Consider the following 24,291-nt stretch of genomic DNA (forward strand, 5'->3'; position numbering starts at 1 on the left):
CTGAAACACCTCATCACTAATCATTATGTCTGAAACACCTCTCATCACTCATCATTATGTCTGAAACACCTCTCATCACTCATCATTATGTCTGAAACACCTCATCACTAATCATTATGTCTGAAACACCTCATCACTAATCATTATGTCTGAAACACCTCTCATCACTCATCATTATGTCTGAAACACCTCATCACTAATCATTATGTCTGAAACACCTCATCACTCATCATTATGTCTGAAACACCTCATCACTAATCATTATGTCTGAAACACCTCATCACTAATCATTATGTCTGAAACACCTCATCACTAATCATTATGTCTGAAACACCTCTCATCACTAATCATTATGTCTGAAACACCTCTCATCACTAATCATTATGTCTGAAACACCTCTAATCACTAATCATTATGTCTGAAACACCTCATCACTCATCATTATGTCTGAAACACCTCATCACTAATCATTATGTCTGAAACACCTCATCACTAATCATTATGTCTGAAAAACCTCATCACTCATCATTATGTCTGAAACACCTCATCACTAATCATTATGTCTGAAACACCTCATCACTAATCATTATGTCTGAAAAACCTCATCACTCATCATTATGTCTGAAACACCTCATCACTCATCATTATGTCTGAAACACCTCATCACTCATCATTATGTCTGAAACACCTCATCACTAATCATTATGTCTGAAACACCTCATCACTAATCATTATGTCTGAAACACCTCTCATCACTAATCATTATGTCTGAAACACCTCATCACTCATCATTATGTCTGAAACACCTCTCATCACTAATCATTATGTCTGAAACACCTCTCATCACTAATCATTATGTCTGAAACACCTCATCACTCATCATTATGTCTGAAAACCTCATCACTCATCATTATGTCTGAAACACCTCTCATCACTAATCATTATGTCTGAAACACCTCATCACTCATCATTATGTCTGAAACACCTCATCACTAATCATTATGTCTGAAAAACCTCATCACTAATCGTTATGTCTGAAAAACCATGTTATTGACTACTTCCTGTATATAACCATGTTATTGACTACTTCCTGTATATAACCATGTTATTGACTACTTCCTGTATATAACCATGTTATTGACTACCCCTGTATATAACCATGTTATTGACTACTCCCTGTATATAACCATGTTATTGACTACTTCCTGTATATAACCATGTTATTGACTACTCCCTGTATATAACCATGTTATTGACTACTCCTGTATATAACCATGTTATTGACTACTTCCTGTATATAACCATGTTATTGACTACTCCTGTATATAACCATGTTATTGACTACTTCCTGTATATAACCATGTTATTGACTACTTCCTGTATATAACCATGTTATTGACTACTTCCTGTATATAACCATGTTATTGACTACTCCCTGTATATAACCATGTTATTGACTACTCCTGTATATAACCATGCTATTGACTACTCCTGTATATAGCCATGTTATTGACTACTTCCTGTATATAACCATGTTATAGACTACTTCCTGTATATAACCATGTTATTGACTACTTCCTGTATATAACCATGTTATCTATTTGCATTTTAATGTTTCATCTTTAACTTTGTTGTAAATGGACCCATAAGTCAGCAGCATTTCCCTGATAAATCTACATTTGTTGTCTATGAAGCAAGTGACAAATAAAATTAGATTTCGATTTGAGATTATGCACCAAAAATATTTCAGGAATGGGCTTTTTAAGTTTAATAAAATAAAATAAAATCTGGAGAAAGAAAATAAGGGGATAAAAAGTTATTAAACAACCCGTTTGCCATAATTCCCTCAATCCAATCAGGAAGGAGACGCAAAGGACAACAAACCCTGTGATTAGTCGGGAGACCCCATGGTTTTCAGGCGCCCCGCCCTTACATTGTGGCTTGTGAATGAGGGGTAACTAGAAACCGACGTCACATCATCGTGTGCTCTTTTGTGTGCCACAGCATCAACTTTGTAGTGTCCAGCAAGGCAACGCTATGGACAGTGTGCACGATAAGAAAACTGCAACATTAATTTAACAATATTTCATACATTTACATGCGTAACGATCTCCAACACAAGCGAGGAGATGCGCGCTGTAGAACCTTCATTTTAACTAAGGAGACAGTGAATTACTTTATAAGCTGTTGATCCCGAGAAGGAAACGCAAAGGAGTACCTTTTTCTACAGCTATTTACAAAGACCTGAGACCAAGAAGTCATGAGAATACGGAGACCATGCGCACGGTTTTGTGAACTTGTACAAGCAGTTTAGGCTCGAGACAGAAAAGCGAATGGTTTTTCTGGTATATATGAAACTCGAGTTTTTGAAAAGGAACATTTTTTACATTTAGGATTTTATTCCATGTTTTTTTATTTTAACTATGGTGGAATCGGCTCATTGGACAGGTACGGCGCGTCGTGCGCTGGTGATCTTGTGTGCGCTTTTCCCGTTGTGTTCAGGCCAGTACCACGGTGAGAAGGGCATCTCTATACCCGAACACGGCTTCTGCCAGCCCATCTCCATACCCCTCTGTACCGACATCGCCTATAACCAGACCATCATGCCGAATCTCCTCGGTCACACGAACCAGGAGGATTCCGGGCTTGAGGTGCACCAGTTCTACCCGCTCGTCAAGGTCCAGTGTTCCACGGACCTGAAGTTCTTCCTGTGTTCTATGTACGCGCCGGTCTGTACGGTCCTCGAGCAGGCTATCCCGCCGTGCAGGTCCCTGTGTGAGCGGGCGAGACAAGGCTGCGAGGCCCTGATGAATAAGTTCGGTTTCCAGTGGCCGGAGAGGCTCCGCTGTGAGAACTTCCCCGTCCACGGAGCGGGAGAGATCTGTGTGGGTCAAAACACCTCGGACACCGGCGGTAGCCCCACCTCGTACCCAACACCCTACCTTCCTGAGCTCATGACTCTACCCCACAATATGGGTCGACCGAGCAAGCAACAGGAGTTCTCCTGCCCGCTACAACTGCAGGTGCCTAACTATCTGAACTACTATTTTATGGGGGTTAAGGACTGCGGCGCGCCTTGCGAGCCCACCAAGCCCAACGGGTTGATGTATTTTCGGGAGGAGGAGGTGAAGTTTGGCCGGCTCTGGGTCGGGATCTGGTCCATTCTGTGCTGTGTGAGCACCCTGTTCACAGTGCTGACCTACCTAGTGGACATGGGACGGTTCTGCTACCCAGAGAGGCCTATCATCTTCCTCTCTGGCTGTTACTTCATGGTGGCCACTGCCTACGCCGCCGGGTTCGTCTTAGAGGATAAAGTGGTGTGTATTGATCAATTCAAGGATACTGGTTATAAGACTGTAGCTCAGGGAACTAAGAAGGAGGGCTGTACAATTCTCTTTATGATTGTGTATTTCTTCGGCATGGCCAGCTCTATATGGTGGGTGATTCTGTCCTTCACATGGTTCCTCTCTGCCGGTATGAAGTGGGGGCATGAAGCCATTGAGGCCAACTCTCCGTATTTCCACCTCGCTGCCTGGGCTGTACCCGCTGTTAAAACGATAACCATCCTGGCCATGGGACAGGTGGATGGAGATCTACTCACAGGGGTGTGTTATGTGGGCATCAACAGTGTGGATTCCTTGCGTGGTTTTGTTCTGGCACCTCTTTTTGTCTACTTGTTTATAGGGACGTCGTTCCTTCTCGCGGGATTTGTCTCTCTGTTCCGGATCAGAACTATCATGAAACACGACGGAACCAAGACGGAGAAGCTGGAGAAGCTTATGGTTCGGATCGGAGTGTTCAGTGTCCTCTACACGGTTCCTGCCACGATCATCATAGCCTGTTGCTTCTACGAGCAGGCGTTCCGTGAACAGTGGGAGAAAACTTGGCATACACAGATCTGTAAAAGGTTCGCTGTGCCTTGTCCAACAAACAATTTTGCGCCCATGACCCCAGACTTTACTGTCTTCATGATCAAGTATTTGATGACTTTGATTGTCGGCATCACCTCCGGGTTTTGGATATGGTCAGGCAAAACACTGCAGTCATGGCGCAGGTTTTATAAGAGACTGAGTACCAGCAACGAGGGAGAAACGACAGTATGAACATCAATGACAGACCGAGTATCAGCAACATCAATCAATGACAGACCGAGTATCAGCAACGAGGGAGAAACGACAGTATGAACATCAATGACAGACCGAGTACCAGCAACCAGGGAGAAACGACAGTATGAACATCAATGACAGACCGAGTATCAGCAACGAGGGAGAAACGACAGTATGAACATCAATGACATGTCAATGAATGTTTCTGTACAGCACTTTGAGATATCAGCTGACGTACGAAGGGCTATATAAATAAATTTGATTTGATTTGACAGACCGAGTGATAATATAATGGGCTTGTGTCCCAAATGGCACCCTACGCCCTATTTAGTGCACTACTTTTGTCCAGGGCCCATATAGTAGTGCACTAGTAAGGGAGTAGGGTGCCATTTGGGATTAGAACATTACGCATGGAATAAGACCTATGATGAGTTCAATACGGGGGTCCGTGGCTCGTGCAGCCCCGCCCCCCTCCTTTCAGGAGCCAATAAAAAGCCATTGTGGTTTCCCAGATCCCAGGGTTGTTGTTACGAAAACAAGCTCATACGGACACTTTATTGTGCAACGATCGTCTGAAGGGAATCCGGAGAAACGGATCGTTCCTAACGTATCGTTACCGGCATGTAGGTCAAATTCTGAATCATGTAGAGCCCCTGGGTGTTTGTAAGAAAGTGTTTTTCATTTACAGAGGTGATCCTGTGACAATTGTATACAATGAATGAGCCTATTCACACTATAGAGCTACGACGACATCATATAACGCTACTGGCTTCAGTTGAAGACAGAACATGTTTGACCTGATGAATTCATTTTTGTTTGACATTCGCAGCCAACCAGTGACAATCATGCATATTTTTGTGGCACAGTAAGACTGACAGACATTGCATTTAGAGATGGGATAGAATATGCATGTGTGTAGCAGTGGAATTATGCCAGCTACTGCAGTATACATATCTTGCAAAAACATATATTTTTTTTCTTCAAAAAATTTAAAATCTATTTTGGATAAAAATCATGCAATTTTTCTTACAAATGCTTTTTAACGCTGTAAACGGTTTGTAGGCTATTTGTACAATTTCACAGATTAAAATTATTATTTTAAATATCTTGCTTTCGTGGTCAAATGTGTATGAGAATAGTTTATATTTAGCGGAATAAGATGACTGTAAGCAGTCTATGGAGGTAGGACAGCAATCCTGTGGTTTAGTTTCTCTGGCACGGTTTACAAATGCTAACGTTTTAGCATTTGTGGACGCAAATCCCATTCAAGTCCTGGTACCGATGTTAGCATTTTTTCACGCGCCTCACGTTCAAAACATTGAAAAGTATCTCCAATTGATTGTGAAGCTCAACTAAATCACGTATACATGGTTTTGAACATGATGCGTGAAAAATGCAGTTATCCAAATGTGTATGCCACCATCTTGGTCTATTTCAAATCTTCTCTCATTGATTGAGACAGGTGGGTGTCCACTGGTTAAAGTGCCGCCCCTGCAATGAGACGTGGACGTTTGGAAGGTAGCCTAGGGTTAGAGGAGGCAGCAGGTAGCCTAGTGGTTAGAGGAGGCAGGTAGCCTAGTGGTTAGAGGCAGGTAGGTAGCCTAGTGGTTAGAGGAGGCAGGTAGCCTAGTGGTTAGAGGGAGGCAGGTAGCCTAGTGGTTAGAGGCAGGTAGGTAGCCTAGTGGTTAGAGGAGGCAGGTAGCCTAGTGGTTAGAGGGAGGCAGGTAGCCTAGTGGTTAGAGGAGGCAGGCAGGTAGCCTAGTGGTTAGAGGAGGCAGGCAGGTAGCCTAGTGGTTAGAGGCAGGTAGGTAGCCTAGTGGTTAGGGTAGGCAGGTAGCCTAGTGGTTAGAGGTAGCCTAGTGGTTAGAGGAGGGAGGCAGGTAGCCTAGTGGTTAGAGGAGGGGTAGGCAGGTAGCCTAGTGGTTAGAGGAGGGAGGCAGGTAGCCTAGTGGTTAGAGGAGGAGGCAGGTAGCCTAGTGGTTAGAGGTAGCCTAGGAGGGGTAGGTAGCCTAGGTAGCCTAGTGGTTAGAGGAGGGAGGCAGGTAGCCTAGTGGTTAGAGGAGGGGTAGGCAGGTAGCCTAGTGGTTAGAGGAGGGTGGTTAGAGGAGGCAGGTAGCCTAGTGGTTAGAGGAGGGAGGCAGGTAGCCTAGTGGTTAGAGGAGGGAGGCAGGTAGCCTAGTGGTTAGAGGAGGGAGGCAGGTAGCCTAGTGGTTAGAGGAGGGAGGCAGGTAGCCTAGTGGTTAGAGGAGGGAGGCAGGTAGCCTAGTGGTTAGAGGAGGGAGGCAGGTAGCCTAGTGGTTAGAGGAGGGGCAGGCAGGTAGCCTAGTGGTTAGAGGAGGGAGGCAGGTAGCCTAGTGGTTAGAGGAGGGAGGCAGGTAGCCTACTGGTTAGAGGAGGGAGGCAGGTAGCCTACTGGTTAGGAGGAGGCCTGACAAGGTACAAATCTGTCGTTCTGCCCCTGAACAAGGCAGTTAACCCACTGTTCCTGGGCCGTCATTGAAAATAAGAATATGCTCTTAACTGACTTTTCTCGTTAGATAAAGGTAAAATAAAACGTCAATTTAAAAAAAGTTGTGTTTTGTCCTCCAAGTTGGGAATTGAGGAGGTATGAATAATTAAAGGATGGTTAAATCTGTGGTGTGATTGACCTACATGGGTTTGTTGGGCCGCGTCCAACATGGCCTGATTGACCTTTCCAATGCCGTCTTTATTTTCTTTTGACCTTAAAATCAACATGGATTTTGTCACTTCCTGATACGTTGGCGCCACCTATCTGCAGATTGGAGCATGTCAGATTTGACCTTGGGTAATAAATTACCAACTACCAGCTAATAGAGTATTAATATAAACAAGATTAAAACTGACAGCCCAGGTATAAAATAAAAAATGTTTGTTTCGATCACAGTTAATCTTATTCTTCAGTCCCACTGGCAGATACTGAAACGAAAATGACATGCAATTTGTACGCTTCCTCTAAAGCTGTCTGGACTTCTAAACAGGGTCTGTTCTGTTGGACTAAAACTGTCTGGACTTCTAAACAGGGCCTGTTCTGTTGGACTAAAACTGTCTGGACTTCTAAACAGGGCCTGTTCTGTTGGACTAAAACTGTCTGGACTTCTAAACAGGGCCGGTTCTGTTGGACTAAAACTGTCTGGACTTCTAAACAGGGCCGGTTCTGTTGGACTACTGGACGAGTCATATAAATCAAATCAACGTTTATTTGTCACGTGCTGGGGGCCAAAAAGTATTTAGTCAGCCACCAATTGTGCAAGTTCTCCCACTTAAAAAGATGAGAGAGCCCTGTAATTTTCATCATAGGTACAATACAACTACTGACAGACAACATGAGAAAAAGAAAACCAGAAAATCACAATGTAGGATTTTTAATGAATTTATTTGCAAATTATGGTGGAAAATAAGTATTTAGTCAATAACAAAAGTTTCTCAATACTTTGTTATATACCCTTTGTTGGCAATGGCAGAGGTCAAATGTTTTCTGTAAGTCTTCACAAGATTTTCACACACTGTTTCTGGTATTTTGGCCCACTCCTCCATGCAGATCTCTAGAGCAGTGATGTTTTGGGGCTGTTGCTGGGCAACACAGACTTTCAACTCCCTCCAAATATTTTATATGGGGTTGAGATCTGGAGACTGTTTAGGCGAAGCCACTCCTTCGTTGCCCGGGCAGTGTGTTTGAGATCATTGTCATGCTGAAAGACCCAGCCACATTTCATCTTCAATGCCATTGTTGATGGAAGGAGGTTTTCACTCAAAATTTCACGATACATGGCCCCATTCATTCTTTCCTTTACACAGATCAGTCGTCCTGGTCCCTTTGAAGAAAAACAGCCCCAAAGCATGACATTTCCACACCCATGCTTCACAGTAGGTATGGTGTTCTTTGGATGCAACTCAGCATTCTTTGTCCTCCAAACACAACGAGTTGAGTTTTTACCAAAAAGTTATATTTTGGTTTCATCCGACCATATGACATTCTCCCAATCTTCTTCTGGATCATCCAAATGCTCTCCAGCAAACTTCAGATGGGCCTGGACATGTACTGGCTTAAGCAGGGGGACACGTCTGGCACTGCAGGATTTGAGTCCCTGGCGGCGTAGTGTGTTACTGATGGTAGGCTTTGTTACTTTGGTCCCAGCTCTCTGCAGGTCATTCACTAGGTCCCTCCGTGTGGTTCTGGGATTTTTGCTCACCATTCTTGTGATCATTTTGACCCCACGGGGTGAGATCTTGCGTGGAGCCCCAGATCGAGGTAGATTATCAGTGGTCTTGTATGTCTTCCATTTCCTAATAATTGCTCCCACAGTTGATTTCTTCAAACCAAGCTGCTTACCTATTGCAGATTCAGTCTTCCCAGCCTGGTGCAGGTCTACAATTTAGTTTCTGGTGTCCTTCGACAGCTCTTTGGTCTTGGCCATAGTGGAGTTTGGAGTGTGACTGTTTGAGGTTGTGGATAGGTGTCTTTTATACTGATAACAAGTTCAAACAGGTGCCATTAATACAGGTAACGAGTGGAGGACAGAGGAGCCTCTTAAAGAAGAAGTTACAGGTCTGTGAGAGCCAGAAATCTTGCTTGTTTGTAGGTGACCAAATACTTATTTTCCACCATAATTTGCAAATCAATTCATAAAAAATCCTACAATGTGATTTTCTGGATTTTTCCCCCCTCATTTGTCTGTCATAGCTGAAGTGGACCTATGATGAAAATTACAGGCCTCTCTCATCATTTTAAGTGGGAGAACTTGCACAATTGGTGGCTGACTAAATACTTTTTTGCCCCACTGTATGTCAGACTCTCCTATACCACTTTGCCACAACATGTATTACCCCAGAGGTTACAAAATAAACCCTTAAGGTGATATAACTTGCATCATTATTATCAGGCTGTGAAACCCACATCCCTGTATTATCAAGCTGTGAAACCCACATCATTATTATCAGGCTGTGAAACCCATATCCCTGTATTATCAGGCTGTGAAACCCACATCCCTGTATTATCAGGCTGTGAAACCCACATCCCTGTATTATCAGGCTGTGAAACCCACATCCCTGTATTATCAGGCTGTGAAACCCACATCCCTGTATTATCAGGCTGTGAAACCCACATCATTATTATCAGGCTGTGAAACCCACATCCCTGTATTATCAGGCTGTGAAACCCACATCATTATTATCAGGCTGTGAAACCCACATCATTATTATCAGGCTGTGAAACCCACATCATTATTATCAGGCTGTGAAACCCACATCATTATTATCAGGCTGTGAAACCCACATCCCTGTATTATCAGGCTGTGAAACCCACATCCCTGTATTATCAGGCTGTGAAACCCACATCATTATTATCAGGCTGTGAAACCCACATCATTATTATCGGGCTGTGAAACCCACATCCCTGTATTATCGGGCTGTGAAACCCACATCATTATTATCAGGCTGTGAAACCCACATCATTATTATCAGGCTGTGAAACCCACATCATTATTATCAGGCTGTGAAACCCACATCATTATTATCAGGCTGTGAAACCCACATCCCTGTATTATCAGGCTGTGAAACCCACATCATTATTATCAGGCTGTGAAACCCACATCATTATTATCGGGCTGTGAAACCCACATCCCTGTATTATCAGGCTGTGAAACCCACATCCCTGTATTATCAGGCTGTGAAACCCACATCATTATTATAAGGCTGTGAAACCCACATCATTATTATCAGGCTGTGAAACCCACATCCCTGTATTATCGGGCTGTGAAACCCACATCCCTGTATTATCAGGCTGTGAAACCCACATCCCTGTATTATCAGCCTGTGAAACCCACATCATTATTATCGGGCTGTGAAACCCACATCCCTGTATTATCAGGCTGTGAAACCCACATCCCTGTATTATCAGGCTGTGAAACCCACATCCCTGTATTATCAGGCTGTGAAACCCACATCCCTGTATTATCAGGCTGTGAAACCCACATCCCTGTATTATCAGGCTGTGAAACCCACATCCCTGTATTATCGGGCTGTGAAACCCACATCATTATTATCGGGCTGTGAAACCCACATCATTATTATCAGGCTGTGAAACCCACATCCCTGTATTATCAGGCTGTGAAACCCACATCCCTGTATTATCAGGCTGTGAAACCCACATCCCTGTATTATCAGGCTGTGAAACCCACATCCCTGTATTATCAGGCTGTGAAACCCACATCCCTGTATTATCAGGCTGTGAAACCCACATCATTATTATCGGGCTGTGAAACCCACATCCCTGTATTATCAGGCTGTGAAACCCACATCCCTGTATTATCGGGCTGTGAAACCCACATCATTATTGGCGGTAGCGTAGGTTAGAACGTTGGACTAGTAACCGGAAGGTTGTGAGTTCAAACCCCCGAGCTGACAAGGTACAAATCTGTCGTTCTGCCCCTGAACAAGGCAGTTAACCCACTGTTCCCAGGCCGTCATTGAAAATAAGAATGTGTTCTTAACTGACTTGCCTGGTTAAATAAAGGTAAAATAAAAAAAATTTAAAATTATTATCGGGCTGTGAAACCCACAGCCGAATGGGTTCAGACTGAGCATTTATTGCATTGCTTTCTTCAGTGAAATACAGACTTTTATAAAACGCCAAACATACCAAAAGCTAAATGAAGCAGTGATTTACGACTATTTAACCGTGTTAATCATTACTGAAACATACAAACTACAAACATTTAACCAGTTAAAGATAATGAATACATGACAACTAGATACAAACATTCTATAAAAAATAATTCATAGAAAAAGTCAAGAGTTGGCTATAACATGAGTACAAACAAAGGGAGTGTGTTTGTGTACATTATAAATTCCCCATCATAAAAATGTATCTCCATTCCCCAATCAAACACCTTCATCGACACCAAAAACAAAACAAAAACTTTTTCTCCAATCTGGCAACCCATAAAATTCTACATAGCCTCGTATAAAATGCATTATGAAAGGAATGGTGTAATGTACACAAAACAATGGAGCCTTGTATTAAATGCATAATGAAGAAAATTGTGTAGGTCATTTGAGACTTGACCTCTGCTTTGCTTCAGCTGAGGAGAAGAGCATATATCTGAGTAGCTTTAAGTACGATCATCCACGTACAGCATACCCAAACTGACCATACCCAAACTGATCATCCACGTAGAGCATACCCAAACTGATCATACCCAAACTGATCATCCACGTACAGCATACCCAAACTGATCATCCACGTACAGCATACCCAAACTGACCATCCACGTACAGCATACCCAAACTGATCATCCACCTACAGCATACCCAAACTGATCATCCACGTACAGCATACCCAAACTGACCATCCACGTACAGCATACCCAAACTGATCATCCACGTACAGCATACCCAAACTGATCATCCACGTACAGCATACCCAAACTGACCATCCACGTACAGCATACCCAAACTGATCATCCACGTACAGCATACCCAAACTGATCATCCACGTACAGCATACCCAAACTGACCATCCACGTACAGCATACCCAAACTGATCATCCACGTACAGCATACCCAAACTGACCATCCACGTACAGCATACCCAAACTGACCATCCACGTACAGCATACCCAAACTGATCATCCACGTACAGCATACCCAAACTGATCGTCCACGTACAGCATACCCAAACTGCATATCGTGGTTTCCCCTCCTGAATTGAGACAACTAATAACATGAGATGCCGTGCAATAATACAATTTTAAAAACTGTCTTACTCAAGTAAAATATATTTAAAAAAGACAAATACAAAATATACAAGAGGAGTCACATTTGAATGCATTATTTTCTTTGAGAAAATACGACCTCTGTACGATGCTAACTTTGGCTATACAAGGTTTGTCCGAATGAAAACGGGGAACTCACAGCCTTTATCCTGCCACGAGTAAGTACAACAGTGATGGGTTTTGTGGGATTGAAAGGTATGTCAATATGTTAACAGTCATTCTTTACAAAAGAGAACATAGATGTAAGGTTGTAAGGCAATGTCAACATCAGTTCAGGGTAACACTGGAGTACCTAACTGATTGTTTTTCAATTAAAAATGGTTTAAAAAAAATATTCTTAGCAGAGAGCAATTGCTCAAGGAAGAATTTTGCAAGGACTGTCTCGGAGTGGTGAGTGTGTTATTGGTAGAGAGGGTCTGAGTGGAGGAGGGAACCTAGCTGTTATTGGTAGAGAGGGTCTGAGTGGGGAGGGAACCTAGCTGTTATTGGTAGAGAGGGTCTGAGTGGAGGAGGGAACCTAGCTGTTATTGGTAGAGAGGGTCTGAGTGGGGAGGGAACCTAGCTGTTATTGGTAGAGAGGGTCTGAGTGGGGAGGGAACCTAGCTGTTATTGGTAGAGAGGGTCTGAGTGAGGAGGGAACCTAGCTGTTATTGGTAGAGAGGGTCTGAGTGGGGAGGGAACCTAGCTGTTATTGGTAGAGAGGGTCTGAGTGGAGGAGGAACCTAGCTGTTATTGGTAGAGAGGGTCTGAGTGGGGAGGGAACCTAGCTGTTATTGGTAGAGAGGGTCTGAGTGGGGAGGGAACCTAGCTGTTATTGGTAGAGAGGGTCTGAGTGGGGAGGGAACCTAGCTGTTATTGGTAGAGAGGGTCTGAGTGGAACATTGAAAACTATTGGCAGAGGTTTGAAACTCTCATTTCAGGTCTAATAACTAATTTACTAGGTCAAAACTCCATCCCACCAAAACAGGCTGGAATTTCAAGTGGGCGGTCTTTCCAATCAGCTCTTACACTAAAAGAGCATATATTCACAATATTAATCAAACCTCAGTGTGGAAATATATATACAGAACAAAGAAAAATCTGCACTGGGCCTTTAACATTTACATTACATTTACATTTAAGTCATTTAGCAGACGCTCTTATCCAGAGCGAACAACGTAATCAATGTGCAGTAATCAGTACTACAGAGTACTACACAGTTCAGATTAATGTACAGTAATCAGTACTACAGAGTACTACACAGTTCAGATTAATGTACAGTAATCAGTACTACAGAGTACTACACAGTTCAGATTAATGTACAGTAATCAGTACTACAGAGTACTACACAGTTCAGATTAATGTACAGTCATCAGTACTACACAGTTCAGATTAATGTACAGTAATCAGTACTACAGAGTACTACACAGTTCAGATCAATGTACAGTAATCAGTACTACACAGTTCAGATTAATGTACAGTAATCAGTACTACACAGTTCAGATTAATGTACAGTAATCAGTACTACACAGTTCAGATTAATGTACAGTAATCAGTACTACAGAGTACTACACAGTTCAGATTAATGTACAGTAATCAGTACTACAGAGTACTACACAGTTCAGATCAATGTACAGTCATCAGTACTACAGAATACTACACAGTTCAGATTAATGTACAGTCATCAGTACTAGAGTACTACACAGTTCAGATTAATGTACAGTCATCAGTACTACAGAGTTCAGATTAATGTACAGTAATCAGTACTACAGAGTACTACAGTTCAGATTAATGTACAGTCATCAGTACTACACAGTTCAGATTAATGTACAGTCATCAGTACTACACAGTTCAGATTAATGTACAGTAATCACTACTACACAGTTCAGATTAATGTACAGTAAGGTTGAGCTGACGACGTGCTGCTAAATGACTTAAATGAAAATGTGCAGCGTTTACCGGGAATGAAGTCTCTCCGGTTGAGCCGACGACATGATTCCCGGTAAAAGCTGCACAAGTCACCGATAAAGCGGGGAACGTTGTCTTTATATTGTGTAAAGCTGAACTTTGACGATGCAGATCGAACAGAGCCCTTTAGTAAGGTATTTTACAAGTTCTCTAACAGAAAGAGAAGCGACTGAGAACTTGGTAATTAAATACCCCTGGTGGGGTTACTGAAGACTGTGGACAAGCGCTTTGAATGAACCGAGGAGGAGACATTAGTGAGGTCGTATTACACGCCACCTGTAAAGTAACTACTGCATAACACACAGACCTGAAGTGGGGAATTAACAGTGGCATGCTAGCTACAGGTAACTGCCAAAACACCTGAGTAATTACACGAGGGGATACAAAGTATATTGAAAGCAGGTGCTTCCCACACAGGTGCTGTTCCCAAATTAATTAAGCAATTTACATCCCATCATGCTTGGGGGTCACCCATTATTTTGGCTACCATGACCATGCCCTCCATGGGATGACAATGAACCCATCCACAGGGCTTGAGAGGTCACGGAATAATTTGAGTATTAAAATGATGAAACCCATATACCACGACCATCTCAGGTCACCAGATCTCCGCCCGATTGAACACCTACGGGAGATTCTGGAGCGGCGCCCGAGATGTTTTCCACCGCCGCCAACAAACGATGGAATTCCTCGTGGAAGAAAAATCAAATCAAATCAAGAATGGTGTCACATCCCTCCAATAGAGTCCCAGACACTCGTAGTATCTATGTCATGGTGCGTTGGAGCTGTTCTGGCTGGTGGGGACCCAACACCTCTATTAAAAGACACGATGTTAGTGTTTCCTTTATTTTGGCCGTTACCTGGATCTTCAATAAACGGTATGGATCTATAGCTAGTAAAAATATATACTGTCCAAAGATAGATATGGGGACGGATGCCAATCAACCAAACTGAAGCTAGGGGGGGTCTGAAGAAACACTATCATTCTGCTGTCATCTATCCAACCAATGTGGATGTCATAAGGTGAATGCACCAATTTGTAAGTCGCTCTGGATAAGAGCGTCTGCTAAATGACTTAAATGTAATGTAAATGCAATGAGTCTTCTGATGGACCACATGTCTGGACCATAGTAGCATTGTTCCGGTGGCCGTAAACATCAAGCAGTAGGAGTGCTGATCTAGGATCAGGTCTCCCCCCTTTGTCCATGTGGTCAATGGGGCAGCAAGGTAGCCTAGTGGTTAGAGCGTTGGGCCAGTAACCAAAAGGTTACTGGATCGAATCCCCGACCTGACAAGGTAGAACATTTGTTGTTGTTGTCCGGCCCCCTGAACAAGGCACCGTTTCCTGGTATGGCCGTCGTTCGAAATAAGAATTTGTTCTTAACCGGCTTGCCTGGTTACATTTTTTTTTTAAATACCCAAAACTGATCTCTGATCAGCACTCCTACTCTGATATGCATTCAGACCCTGTTTGTGCCGTCTTGCCAGCTCCTACAGTCATTGTCACGCCTTCATAAGAGTTTTCAAAACAGCACAAACAGACCAGGTGACGATAAGAGACCAGGAGATGCATCAGACAGTCATTCTCTCCTCTCTGGCAGAGATCTCCACCACTGAGAGGAACACAAAGCCAAACAAACTCAAACTCAGTAATTTTGTACAAATATAAAATACAATATTATCATCAAGAACAAAAAAGTTAAATCCAGGAAGACTAATTATTCCGAAGTCCTCCGGTCTGTTCCTGATAGACCTCGATGACGTCCTCGTCTTCCATCCCCAGCTACGAGAGAGAGGGAGGACAGAGATGTTTAGATGGAGACACAATAGCTGTGTTCACAAAGGCAGCCCAGTTCTGATCTTTTGCCCAATTATGAGCGAAAGAGCTGATGTGATTGCTCTCAATACCAATTAATGGATTGAATATAATCAGTATTGGGCTCATATGGTGCAAATTTCACCCCCCCGGCCGAATTTCTGCCTGCTGGAACGGCTCAGTTACAACAAGAAAACATGAAATGACCCGGGATTCGAACATCACTTAGAGATGAACAACATAACATTTATGATGGGTAAATCTTTCCTTTAAACCAGAGGAGGCTTGATACCCAAACCACCAGGTCCTGCAAGGATATGGATCAGACAGAACACAACAGAACTCAACCAAGACAGAAGAACCCAACCAGGCTAAATGATGACGCTATGGATCAGTCCAGACAGAACACAACAGAACCCAACCAGGAAGAGGCTAAATGATGACGCTATGGGTCAGACAGAACAACAGAACCCAACCAGGAAGAGGCTAAATGACGACGCTATGGGTCAGACAGAACAACAGAACCCAACCAGGAAGAGGCTAAATGACGACGCTATGGGTCAGACAGAACTGAACACAACCAGGAAGAGGCTAAATGACGGGTGGAACAACAGAACCCAACCAGGAAGAGGCTAAATGGGTCAGGGTCAGACAGAACTGAACACAACCAGGAAGAGGCTAAATGACGACGCTATGGGTCAGACAGAACAACAGAACCCAACCAGGAAGAGGCTAAATGACGACGCTATGGGTCAGACAGAACTGAACACAACCAGGAAGAGGCTAAATGACGATGGGTCAGACAGAACAACAGAACCCAGCCAGGAAGAGGCTAAAATGGGTATGGGTCAGACAGAACAACAGAACCCAACCAGGAAGAGGCTAAATGACGACGCAGACAGAACAACAGAACCCAACCAGGAAGAGGCTGGGTCAGACAGAACAACAGAACCCAACCAGGAAGAGGCTAAATGACGACGCTATGGGTCAGACAGAACTGAACACAACCAGGAAGAGGCTAAATGAAGTGGCTATGGGTCAGACAGAACAACAGAACCCAACCAGGAAGAGGCTAAATGACGACGCTATGGGTCAGACAGAACTGAACACAACCAGGAAGAGAAGAATGAAGTGGCACAACCAGGAAGAGGCTAAATGAAGTGGCTATGGGTCAGACAGAACACAACCAGGAAGAGGCAAAATGACATGGCTACGGGTCAGACAGAACGACGTGGTTATGGAGCAAACAGAACGACATGGCTATGGGTCAGACAGAACGACGTGGCTATGGGTCAGACAGAACCCAACCAGGAAGAGGCTTAACGACATGGCTTTCCGACAGAACGACGTGGCTACGGAGCAGACAGAATAACAGGAAGCATAGCTACCTCTTTTGGAGTGTGGTTGTCTGAGATTCTTTGTCCCTCAAATAGAAACCGTAAGGTACTCATATGAACACCCTACAGAGAGAGGAGGAAAGAAACGCTGAGTGAAAAGACATCTTTGGGTGAGGAACACACAGCGTTGGGTAAGGAACACACAGCGTTGGTAAGGAACACACAGCGTTGGGTAGGAACACACAGCGTTGGGTAGGAACACACAGCGTTGGGTAGGAACACACAGCGTTGGGTAACACAGGAACACACAGCATTGGGTAAGGGGCACACAGCGTTGGGTAAGGGGCACACAGCGTTGGGTAGGAACACACAGCATTGGGTAAGGAACACACAGCGTTGGGTAAGGAACACACAGCGTTGGGTAAGGAACACACAGCGTTGGGTAAGGAACACACAGCATGAGTCCCAAATGGCTCCCTATTCTATAGAGTGCACTACTTTATACTAGATGCCAAATGGCCCCTTATTCCCTATAGAGTGCACTACTTTATACTAGATGCCAAATGGCCCCTTATTCCCTATAGAGTGCACTACTTTATACTAGATGCCAAATGGCTCCCTATTCCCTATAGAGTGCACTACTTTATACTAGATGCCAAATGGCTCCCTATTCCCTATAGAGTGCACTACTTTATACTAAATGCCAAATGGCCCCTATTCCCTAATGGTATCCCTATGGGCCCTGGTCAAAAGTAGTGCACTACATAGGGAATAGGGTGCCATTTGAGACTCAAACACAAAACTAGTTGCTCACTAAGAACGGCCAGAAAACCTTAAGTGACGTTGCGAATGAGATGCGCTTGTTACCTGTCTCTGGCTATAAGATTCCTTCAGCTTCTTCAGATGGGTCGTCATCTTCACTTTGAAGTGAATTTCACTGTTGTCCTGAGGTTGGAACAGAATGAATAGATTACAAGTTAAAAACGTTTTCAATTGTAGGTCAACTGATATAAAAAAAAAAAATCGGATAAATAATTGACTGTGATAAACCATCCTAGCTACGTAAACTCACAGAGCTACTTTTCACCAGCCTCCTCACCATAATTCTCCTTCTCCAAACTTCTTCTTACCTGACCGATCACTTTCAGTTTGATGTACTCCCCATCCTTTTGTTCTCCTCCATCCTGACCTGAAGGTTTCGTGTCCTTCAAGAGAAAAGGACATGAAGCTGGGATTGTATTTTAACACAACGGTTACTGTTTTAGTTTTGGTCTGCACACGTTATCGCCCAATGGCTTTTGTTTCTATAATGGACCAGGTCAGAAATCCTCAAATAAGTTGTGAGCTCTTTCCTTTATAGGAAAGATCATCACAGTATGTTGTTGACAGTTTGATAACATGATCTATCTCTGGGCAAAGGAGCGTTATGGGGAAGGGAATTACAGATAACATAGCTAGCTAATTAGTCTTTTTGGCCTGGTCTCCTTCACTCCTTCTGTGCACCTTTCCATGTATACACACAAGCCCCTCCCCATGTAGTCATGTCTCTATGTAGTACTGTGGAATAGAGTTCCATGTAGTCATGGCTCTATGTAGTACTGTGGAATAGAGTTCCATGTAGTCATGGCTCTATGTAGTACTGTGGAATAGAGTTCCATGTAGTCATGTCTCTATGTAGTACTGTGGAATAGAGTTCCATGTAGTCATGGCTCTATGTAGTACTGTGGAATAGAGTTCCATGTAGTCATGGCTCTATGTAGTACTGTGGAATAGAGTTCCATGTAGTCATGTCTCTATGTAGTACTGTGGAATAGAGTTCCATGTAGTCATGGCTCTACGTAGTACTGTGGAATAGAGTTCCATGTAGTCATGGCTCTATGTAGTACTGTGGAATAGAGTTCCATGTAGTCATGGCTCTACGTAGTACTGTGCGCCTCCCATAGTCTGTTCTGGACTTGGAGACTGTGAAGAGACCTCTGGTGGCATGTCTTGTGGGGTATGTATGGGTGTCTGAGCTGTGTGCCAGTAGTTTAAACAGACCTCTGTTGGCATGTCTTGTGGGGTATGTATGGGTGTCCGAGGTGTGTGCCAGTAGTTTAAACAGACCTCTGTTGGCATGTCTTATGGGGTATGTATGGGTGTCCGAGCTGTGTGCCAGTAGTTTAGACAGGCAGCTCGGTGCATTCAACATGTCAATTCCTCTCATAAATATAAGTAGTGATGAAGTCAATCTGTCCTCCACTTTGAGCCAGGAGAGATCGACATGCATATCATTAATATTAGCTCTCTGTGTACATCCAAGGGCCAACTGTGCTGCCCTGTTCTGAGACAATTGTAATTTGTCTTACGTCTCTCTTTATGGCACCTGACCACACGACTGAACAGTAGCCCAGGTGCAACAAAACTAGGGCCATATCAGACCGCATACCACAGATATGACCCAAAAAATGTTTTTTGTTGTTGTTTTAATTACATTTGTAACCAGTTTCTAATAGCAATAAGGCATCTCTGGGCGGTTGTGGTATATGGCCAATATACCGCAGCTAAGGGCTGTGTCCAGGCACATTGTGCTTAAGAACAGCCTTTAGCTAGGCATGGTATTTTGGCCCTATACCACACCCCCTCTGCCTGTATACTCTCGAATGCCCTTCAAGCCAATCAAATATGAGTATTCAACAATGCCATGGTATAAAGTACTTTAGAAACGGGGTTGTTCGAGGCCTGAATGCTAATTGGCGGACAGCCATGGTATCGGTAGGCCTTCATTGTAAATAAGAATGTGTTCTTAACTGACTTGCCTAGTTAAATATCAGACCATTTACCAGGTCTGATATATCATGGCAGGTTGCAGGCCTAAGAACAACCCTTAGCCGTGGTATATTGGCCATATACCACACCCTCCCGTGCCTTATTGTTTAAGTATCTGCATGCTGTTGGCTAGGGGGGGGCACATGTATTGCCTACATTATGAGATTATGGACAATAGAGCAATATTATTATTATTTTTTTAAATGGCAGCCAAGCATCGATTATCAAGTCACCAGAATAAGACCCTCAATATTTATTGAAAAGAAGCAAACTCATCACCTTGCACTTTCACCACCCCTTGAAGTTCATCATAACCTATTTAATCTGTAGCCTAATAAACTACACGCTTTCCGATCCACACAAATTTAATTTAGGTTGTGTGATGGTTGTATGAATATTTGCGCATATAAAAGCGTTTCCACCTAAATTTATCACATAATTAATTAATGATAAAAAAATTAAAAAAAGAATAATCTAATCTTTTCTAACATATTTTTTGTTGTTGTCGACATTTGGAAAGTTTACCATGAAAAAAAAAATGTAATGAAGTTTCCATCAGGCCCGTCTTTAGTATCCCACATGCACTTTACTCTCCCATCAAAGGGTTGGATGGAAACATGGTGATGCAACGATATGCATCACTAACAAGGGACCTGCTGTCCCCTCTCAAAAAAACTCTTCACTTCAGCCGAAACATATAGCTAAGTTGGGTCATTTACGTCCTCTAGTTGAAAACTAACTTGGCTAACTAGCTAAAAAAAAAAAAAAAAATCAAAAACTATAAAATGAGCCCACCGCTTTAACTACCCAGTTAAAAGTGATCTAGCTAATATCGAACTAGCAGCAATGTATTTTGTTTGAGGCTAACGTTAGCTGCTAACACGACTGCTACCATGGTGGTTAAACATTGTCTGTGCGAACTGCTATAAGTTATTGTGACTCACTCGTGTTGTAAATGGACTGTTTGGTTGATAACTGGTATAGGTTAATAGTTATTATCACTTACTGTATCTGACATCTTGTTATTTGTTTTTGTGAAATTAGCCAGGGCAGTGTAGAAACCCGTGTTGTTGACAACAATCTCTTCGCTTTTCTTCAAATACCCCCCCCCCTTCCGCATCCCAGAACGGTAGCTACGCGACGACGTCAGGAAGAGGAGGATCTCCCGGAAGAGGAGGATCTCTCCCGGAAGAGGAGGATCTCCCGGAAGAGGCTATTACGGACACGCCTGTTTTTTATTTTATTTTTTAAATTAACAACAAATCAATACATAAAGCACACGAGGGAACACAAGCATGCATAGATTACAAACAATGGACAATCGAGCTAGGGGCGGGGCTGGGGGCGGGGCTAGGGGGTACAGTATCACATTACAATTACACAAGGACCTTAAGGGACATGCATATACTTACAATTCTAACAGCTTTTTGTTAGTAGAGCATTTAACCTACAAACACGCCTGGTGTCCAAATTGAAGATGTTTTGTCGCGCTGCGAGAGTCGAGTGGAGATGAACTGATTTAGTTCAGTCAGTCCTGATGGGGAGAGGCTAAATAGACACGCCTTGTAGTGGTGCGCAGGTCGGCTGTTTATTCACCCGCAACCGACCATAATTGCTAATAACTTATCAGTAACCGTCCGATTTTAGCCTATGTGATAAAGTGAAAATCTGAGGCCTACACCCCACCCTAAACCGCTAATATAAAAAATGCCCTGTAGTCTACAGTCAGAGAAGGCTAAATGACCTTTAACAGACATGTATTTCCCTAATTTAGATATGTTTATGTTAGTGAACTTGTCTGTAAAAGCCTTCTACAGGGATGCTGGCCCGTGTTGACTCCAATGGCTCCTCTGTGCGCGAAAGAAACACACACCTGTTTAGCCGAGGTGTTTTCAGAACACTTGAAATAGAAAAGGAGAGCCACAAACTGTAGGAGCTCAAATGCAAGAACCTAATACCTCTTTACCACTGCCACTGCTCTGTACCTGGGGACTGTGAAGAGACCTCTGGTTGCATGTCTTGTTTTGTACTGATGAGTGTCTGAACTGTGTGCCAACTGCTTCAACAGACAGTTCGGTACCTCCCAACACCAGACCAATAGTGATGCAGTTCATCTCTCCTCAACCTTGAGCCAGGAGAGATTGACATGAATGTCATTGATATTCACCCACCCTGTGTACATCTAAATGCAGTACGTGCTGCTCTGTTCTGGACCAACTGCAGTTTACCTACAGTGTGTCCTTCTTTGCCACACATGACAACACAGCCGGGCAGCGACAAAACTAGGGCCTGTAGGACCTGTCTGGTCGACTGAGATGTCAAGAAGGTAAAGCAAAGCTCTATCATGGACAAACCTCTTCCCATTTTAGCAACCATTGAGTATATATGTTTTGACCATGACAGCTTGCTATCTAGGGTTCCACCTAGCAGTTAACTTCTCCACTTGCTCAATAGCCACATTATTCAATAATAGTTCAGCATCAAGTGAGTGATTTGTTCCAAAAATGATGATTTAAGTTTTTGAGATATTTAGCATCAGTCTGTTGCTAGTTACCCATTCTAAAACTGACTGGAGCTCTATGTTAAGGGTGTCAGTTATTTATTTTACTGTCGTAGTCGAGGTGAATACTGTTGAGTCATCAACGTACATGGACACGCAGGCTTTATTCAAGGGCAGTGGGTGGTCATTTGTAAAAACAGGAAACAGTAATGGCCCTAGCCGGCTGCCCTGCGGTAAACCACACTCAACTGAATTTGCATTAAAGAGGATTCCATTAACGAAAACACTCTGTGTTCTAATAGATACAGTTGAAGTTGGAAGTTTACATACACCTTAGCCAAATACATTTAAACTCAGTTTTTCCACAATTCCTGACATTTAATCCTAGTAAAAATTCCCTGTCTTAGGTCAGTTAGGATCACCACTTTATTTTAAGAATGTGAAATGTCAGAATAATAGTAGAGAAAGATTTATTTCAGCTTTTATTTATTTGATCACATTCCCAGTGTTTTAGACGTTTACATACACTCATTTAGTATTTGGTAGCATTGCCTTCAAATTGTTTAACTTGGGTCAAACATTTCAGGTAGCCTTCCACAAGCTTCCTATAATAAGTTGGGTGAATTTTGGCCCATTCCTCCTGACAGAGCTGGTATAATATATATATATATATATCCTCAGTGTTCTATTATATAGGTAACTCTGTGTTCTATTATATAGGTAACTCTGTGTTCTATTAGATAGGTAACTCTGTGTTCTATTAGATAGGTAACTCTGTGTTCTATTAGATAGGTAACTCTGTGTTCTATTAGATAGGTAACTCTGTGTTCTATTAGATAGGTAACTCTGTGTTCTATTAGATAGGTAACTCTGTGTTCTATTAGATAGGTAACTCTGTGTTCTATTAGATAGGTAACTCTGTGTTCTATAATATAGGTAACTCTGTGTTCTATTAGATAGGTAACTCTCAGTGTTCTATAATATAGGTAACTCTCTGTGTTCTATTATATAGGTAACTCTCAGTGTTCTATTAGATAGGTAACTCTCAGTGTTCTATTATATAGGTAACTCTCAGTGTTCTATTATATAGGTAACTCTCAGTGTTCTATTATATAGGTAACTCTCAGTGTTCTATTATATAGGTAACTCTCAGTGTTCTATTATATAGGTAACTCTCAGTGTTCTATTAGATAGGTAACTCTCTGTGTTCTATTAGATAGGTAACTCTCTGTGTTCTATTAGATAGGTAACTCTCTGTGTTATATTATATAGGTAACTCTCTGTGTTCTATTAGATAGGTAACTCAGTGTTCTATTAGATAGGTAACTCTCTGTGTTATATTATATCCAGACTGTCTGTGTTCCAGAAAGATCCAGACTCATCCACGTGACAGAAGAGGAAAGATCCAGACTGTTGATCCACCGTGACAGAAGAGGATCCAGACTCATCCACGTGACAGAAGAGGAGGATCCAGACTCATCCACCGTGACAGAAGAGGATCCAGACTCATCCACCGTGACAGAAGAGGAGAAACCAGACTCATCCACTGTGACAGAAGAGGAGGATCCAGACTCATCCACCGTGACAGAAGAGGAGGATCCAGACTCATCCACTGTGACAGAAGAGGAGGATCCAGACTCATCCACTGTGACAGAAGAGGAGGATCCAGACTCATCCACCGTGACAGAAGAGGAGGATCCAGACTCATCCACCGTGACAGAAGAGGAGGATCCAGACTCATCCACCGTGACAGAAGAGGAGGATCCAGACTCATCCACCGTGACAGAAGAGGAGGATCCAGACTCATCCACCGTGACAGAAGAGGAGGATCCAGACTCATCCACCGTGACAGAAGAGGAGGATCCAGACTCATCCACCGTGACAGAAGTGTTCTGTTCAAATACCTCGAAGTGGTGGATTTTCAGTCTTATGGAATATACCCAAAATAGTGTTCCATTTTGACCTTTTTTATTTTATGGGAATA

The 24,291-nt window shown here is 43.0% G+C and overlaps 4 protein-coding genes across 10 annotated transcripts in view; 2 read left to right on the top strand and 2 right to left on the bottom strand.

Moving 5' to 3' along the window:
- Positions 1–4,690, top strand: part of LOC124035183 (frizzled-7-A-like) — a 56,350-nt gene extending 51,660 nt beyond the window's left edge. Inside the window, exon 2 of the mRNA XM_046348645.1 lies at positions 4,198–4,690. The gene's annotated coding sequence lies outside the window, so the exon portion shown is untranslated. The remainder of the gene's footprint in view (positions 1–4,197) is intronic.
- carf (calcium responsive transcription factor) overlaps positions 1–24,291 on the bottom strand; it is a 90,134-nt gene that overhangs the window by 27,440 nt on the left and 38,403 nt on the right. The gene's annotated exons all lie outside the window — the stretch shown is intronic.
- On the top strand, positions 2,033–4,280 carry LOC124035089 (frizzled-7-A-like). Its single transcript, XM_046348540.1, has 2 exons — positions 2,033–4,132; positions 4,164–4,280. Exon 1 carries the CDS (start codon positions 2,424–2,426, stop codon positions 4,101–4,103), a length of 1,680 nt encoding a protein of 559 aa, XP_046204496.1. The 5' UTR covers positions 2,033–2,423; the 3' UTR covers positions 4,104–4,132; positions 4,164–4,280.
- Positions 15,537–20,998, bottom strand: LOC124035426 (small ubiquitin-related modifier 1). 2 transcript variants are annotated; one of them, XM_046348906.1, is made up of 5 exons: positions 20,814–20,957; positions 18,130–18,204; positions 17,867–17,944; positions 17,051–17,122; positions 15,537–15,629 (listed from the first exon to the last, which is right to left on the bottom strand). In XM_046348906.1, the coding sequence occupies exons 1-5, from the start codon at positions 20,925–20,927 to the stop codon at positions 15,561–15,563; spliced, it is 408 nt and encodes a 135-aa protein (XP_046204862.1). In that variant the 5' UTR covers positions 20,928–20,957; the 3' UTR covers positions 15,537–15,560. The 2 variants fall into 2 exon arrangements, with proteins under 2 accessions (XP_046204862.1, XP_046204930.1); XM_046348974.1 differs by lacking the exon at positions 17,051–17,122 and having other exon boundaries at positions 20,814–20,998.

The sequence above is a fragment of the Oncorhynchus gorbuscha genome, linkage group LG01, assembly GCF_021184085.1.
Source record: "Oncorhynchus gorbuscha isolate QuinsamMale2020 ecotype Even-year linkage group LG01, OgorEven_v1.0, whole genome shotgun sequence".
Taxonomy (NCBI): Eukaryota; Metazoa; Chordata; class Actinopteri; order Salmoniformes; family Salmonidae; genus Oncorhynchus; species Oncorhynchus gorbuscha.

What these genes read in the sequence shown, in the direction of transcription:
- LOC124035089 (XM_046348540.1), top strand. Translation starts at nt 2,424, where the DNA reads ATGGTGGAATCGGCTCATTGGACAGGTACGGCGCGTCGTGCGCTGGTG.
- LOC124035426 (XM_046348906.1), bottom strand. Translation starts at nt 20,927, where the DNA reads ATGCGGAAGGGGGGGGGGTATTTGAAGAAAAGCGAAGAGATTGTTGTC. An exon ending in AATCTTATAGCCAGAGACAG is followed by an intron (nt 17,123 to 17,866) that starts GTAACAAGCGCA and finishes CTCTCTCTGTAG; the next exon opens with GGTGTTCATATGAGTACCTT. An exon ending in ACAACCACACTCCAAAAGAG is followed by an intron (nt 15,630 to 17,050) that starts GTAGCTATGCTT and finishes TCTCTCTCGTAG; the next exon opens with CTGGGGATGGAAGACGAGGA.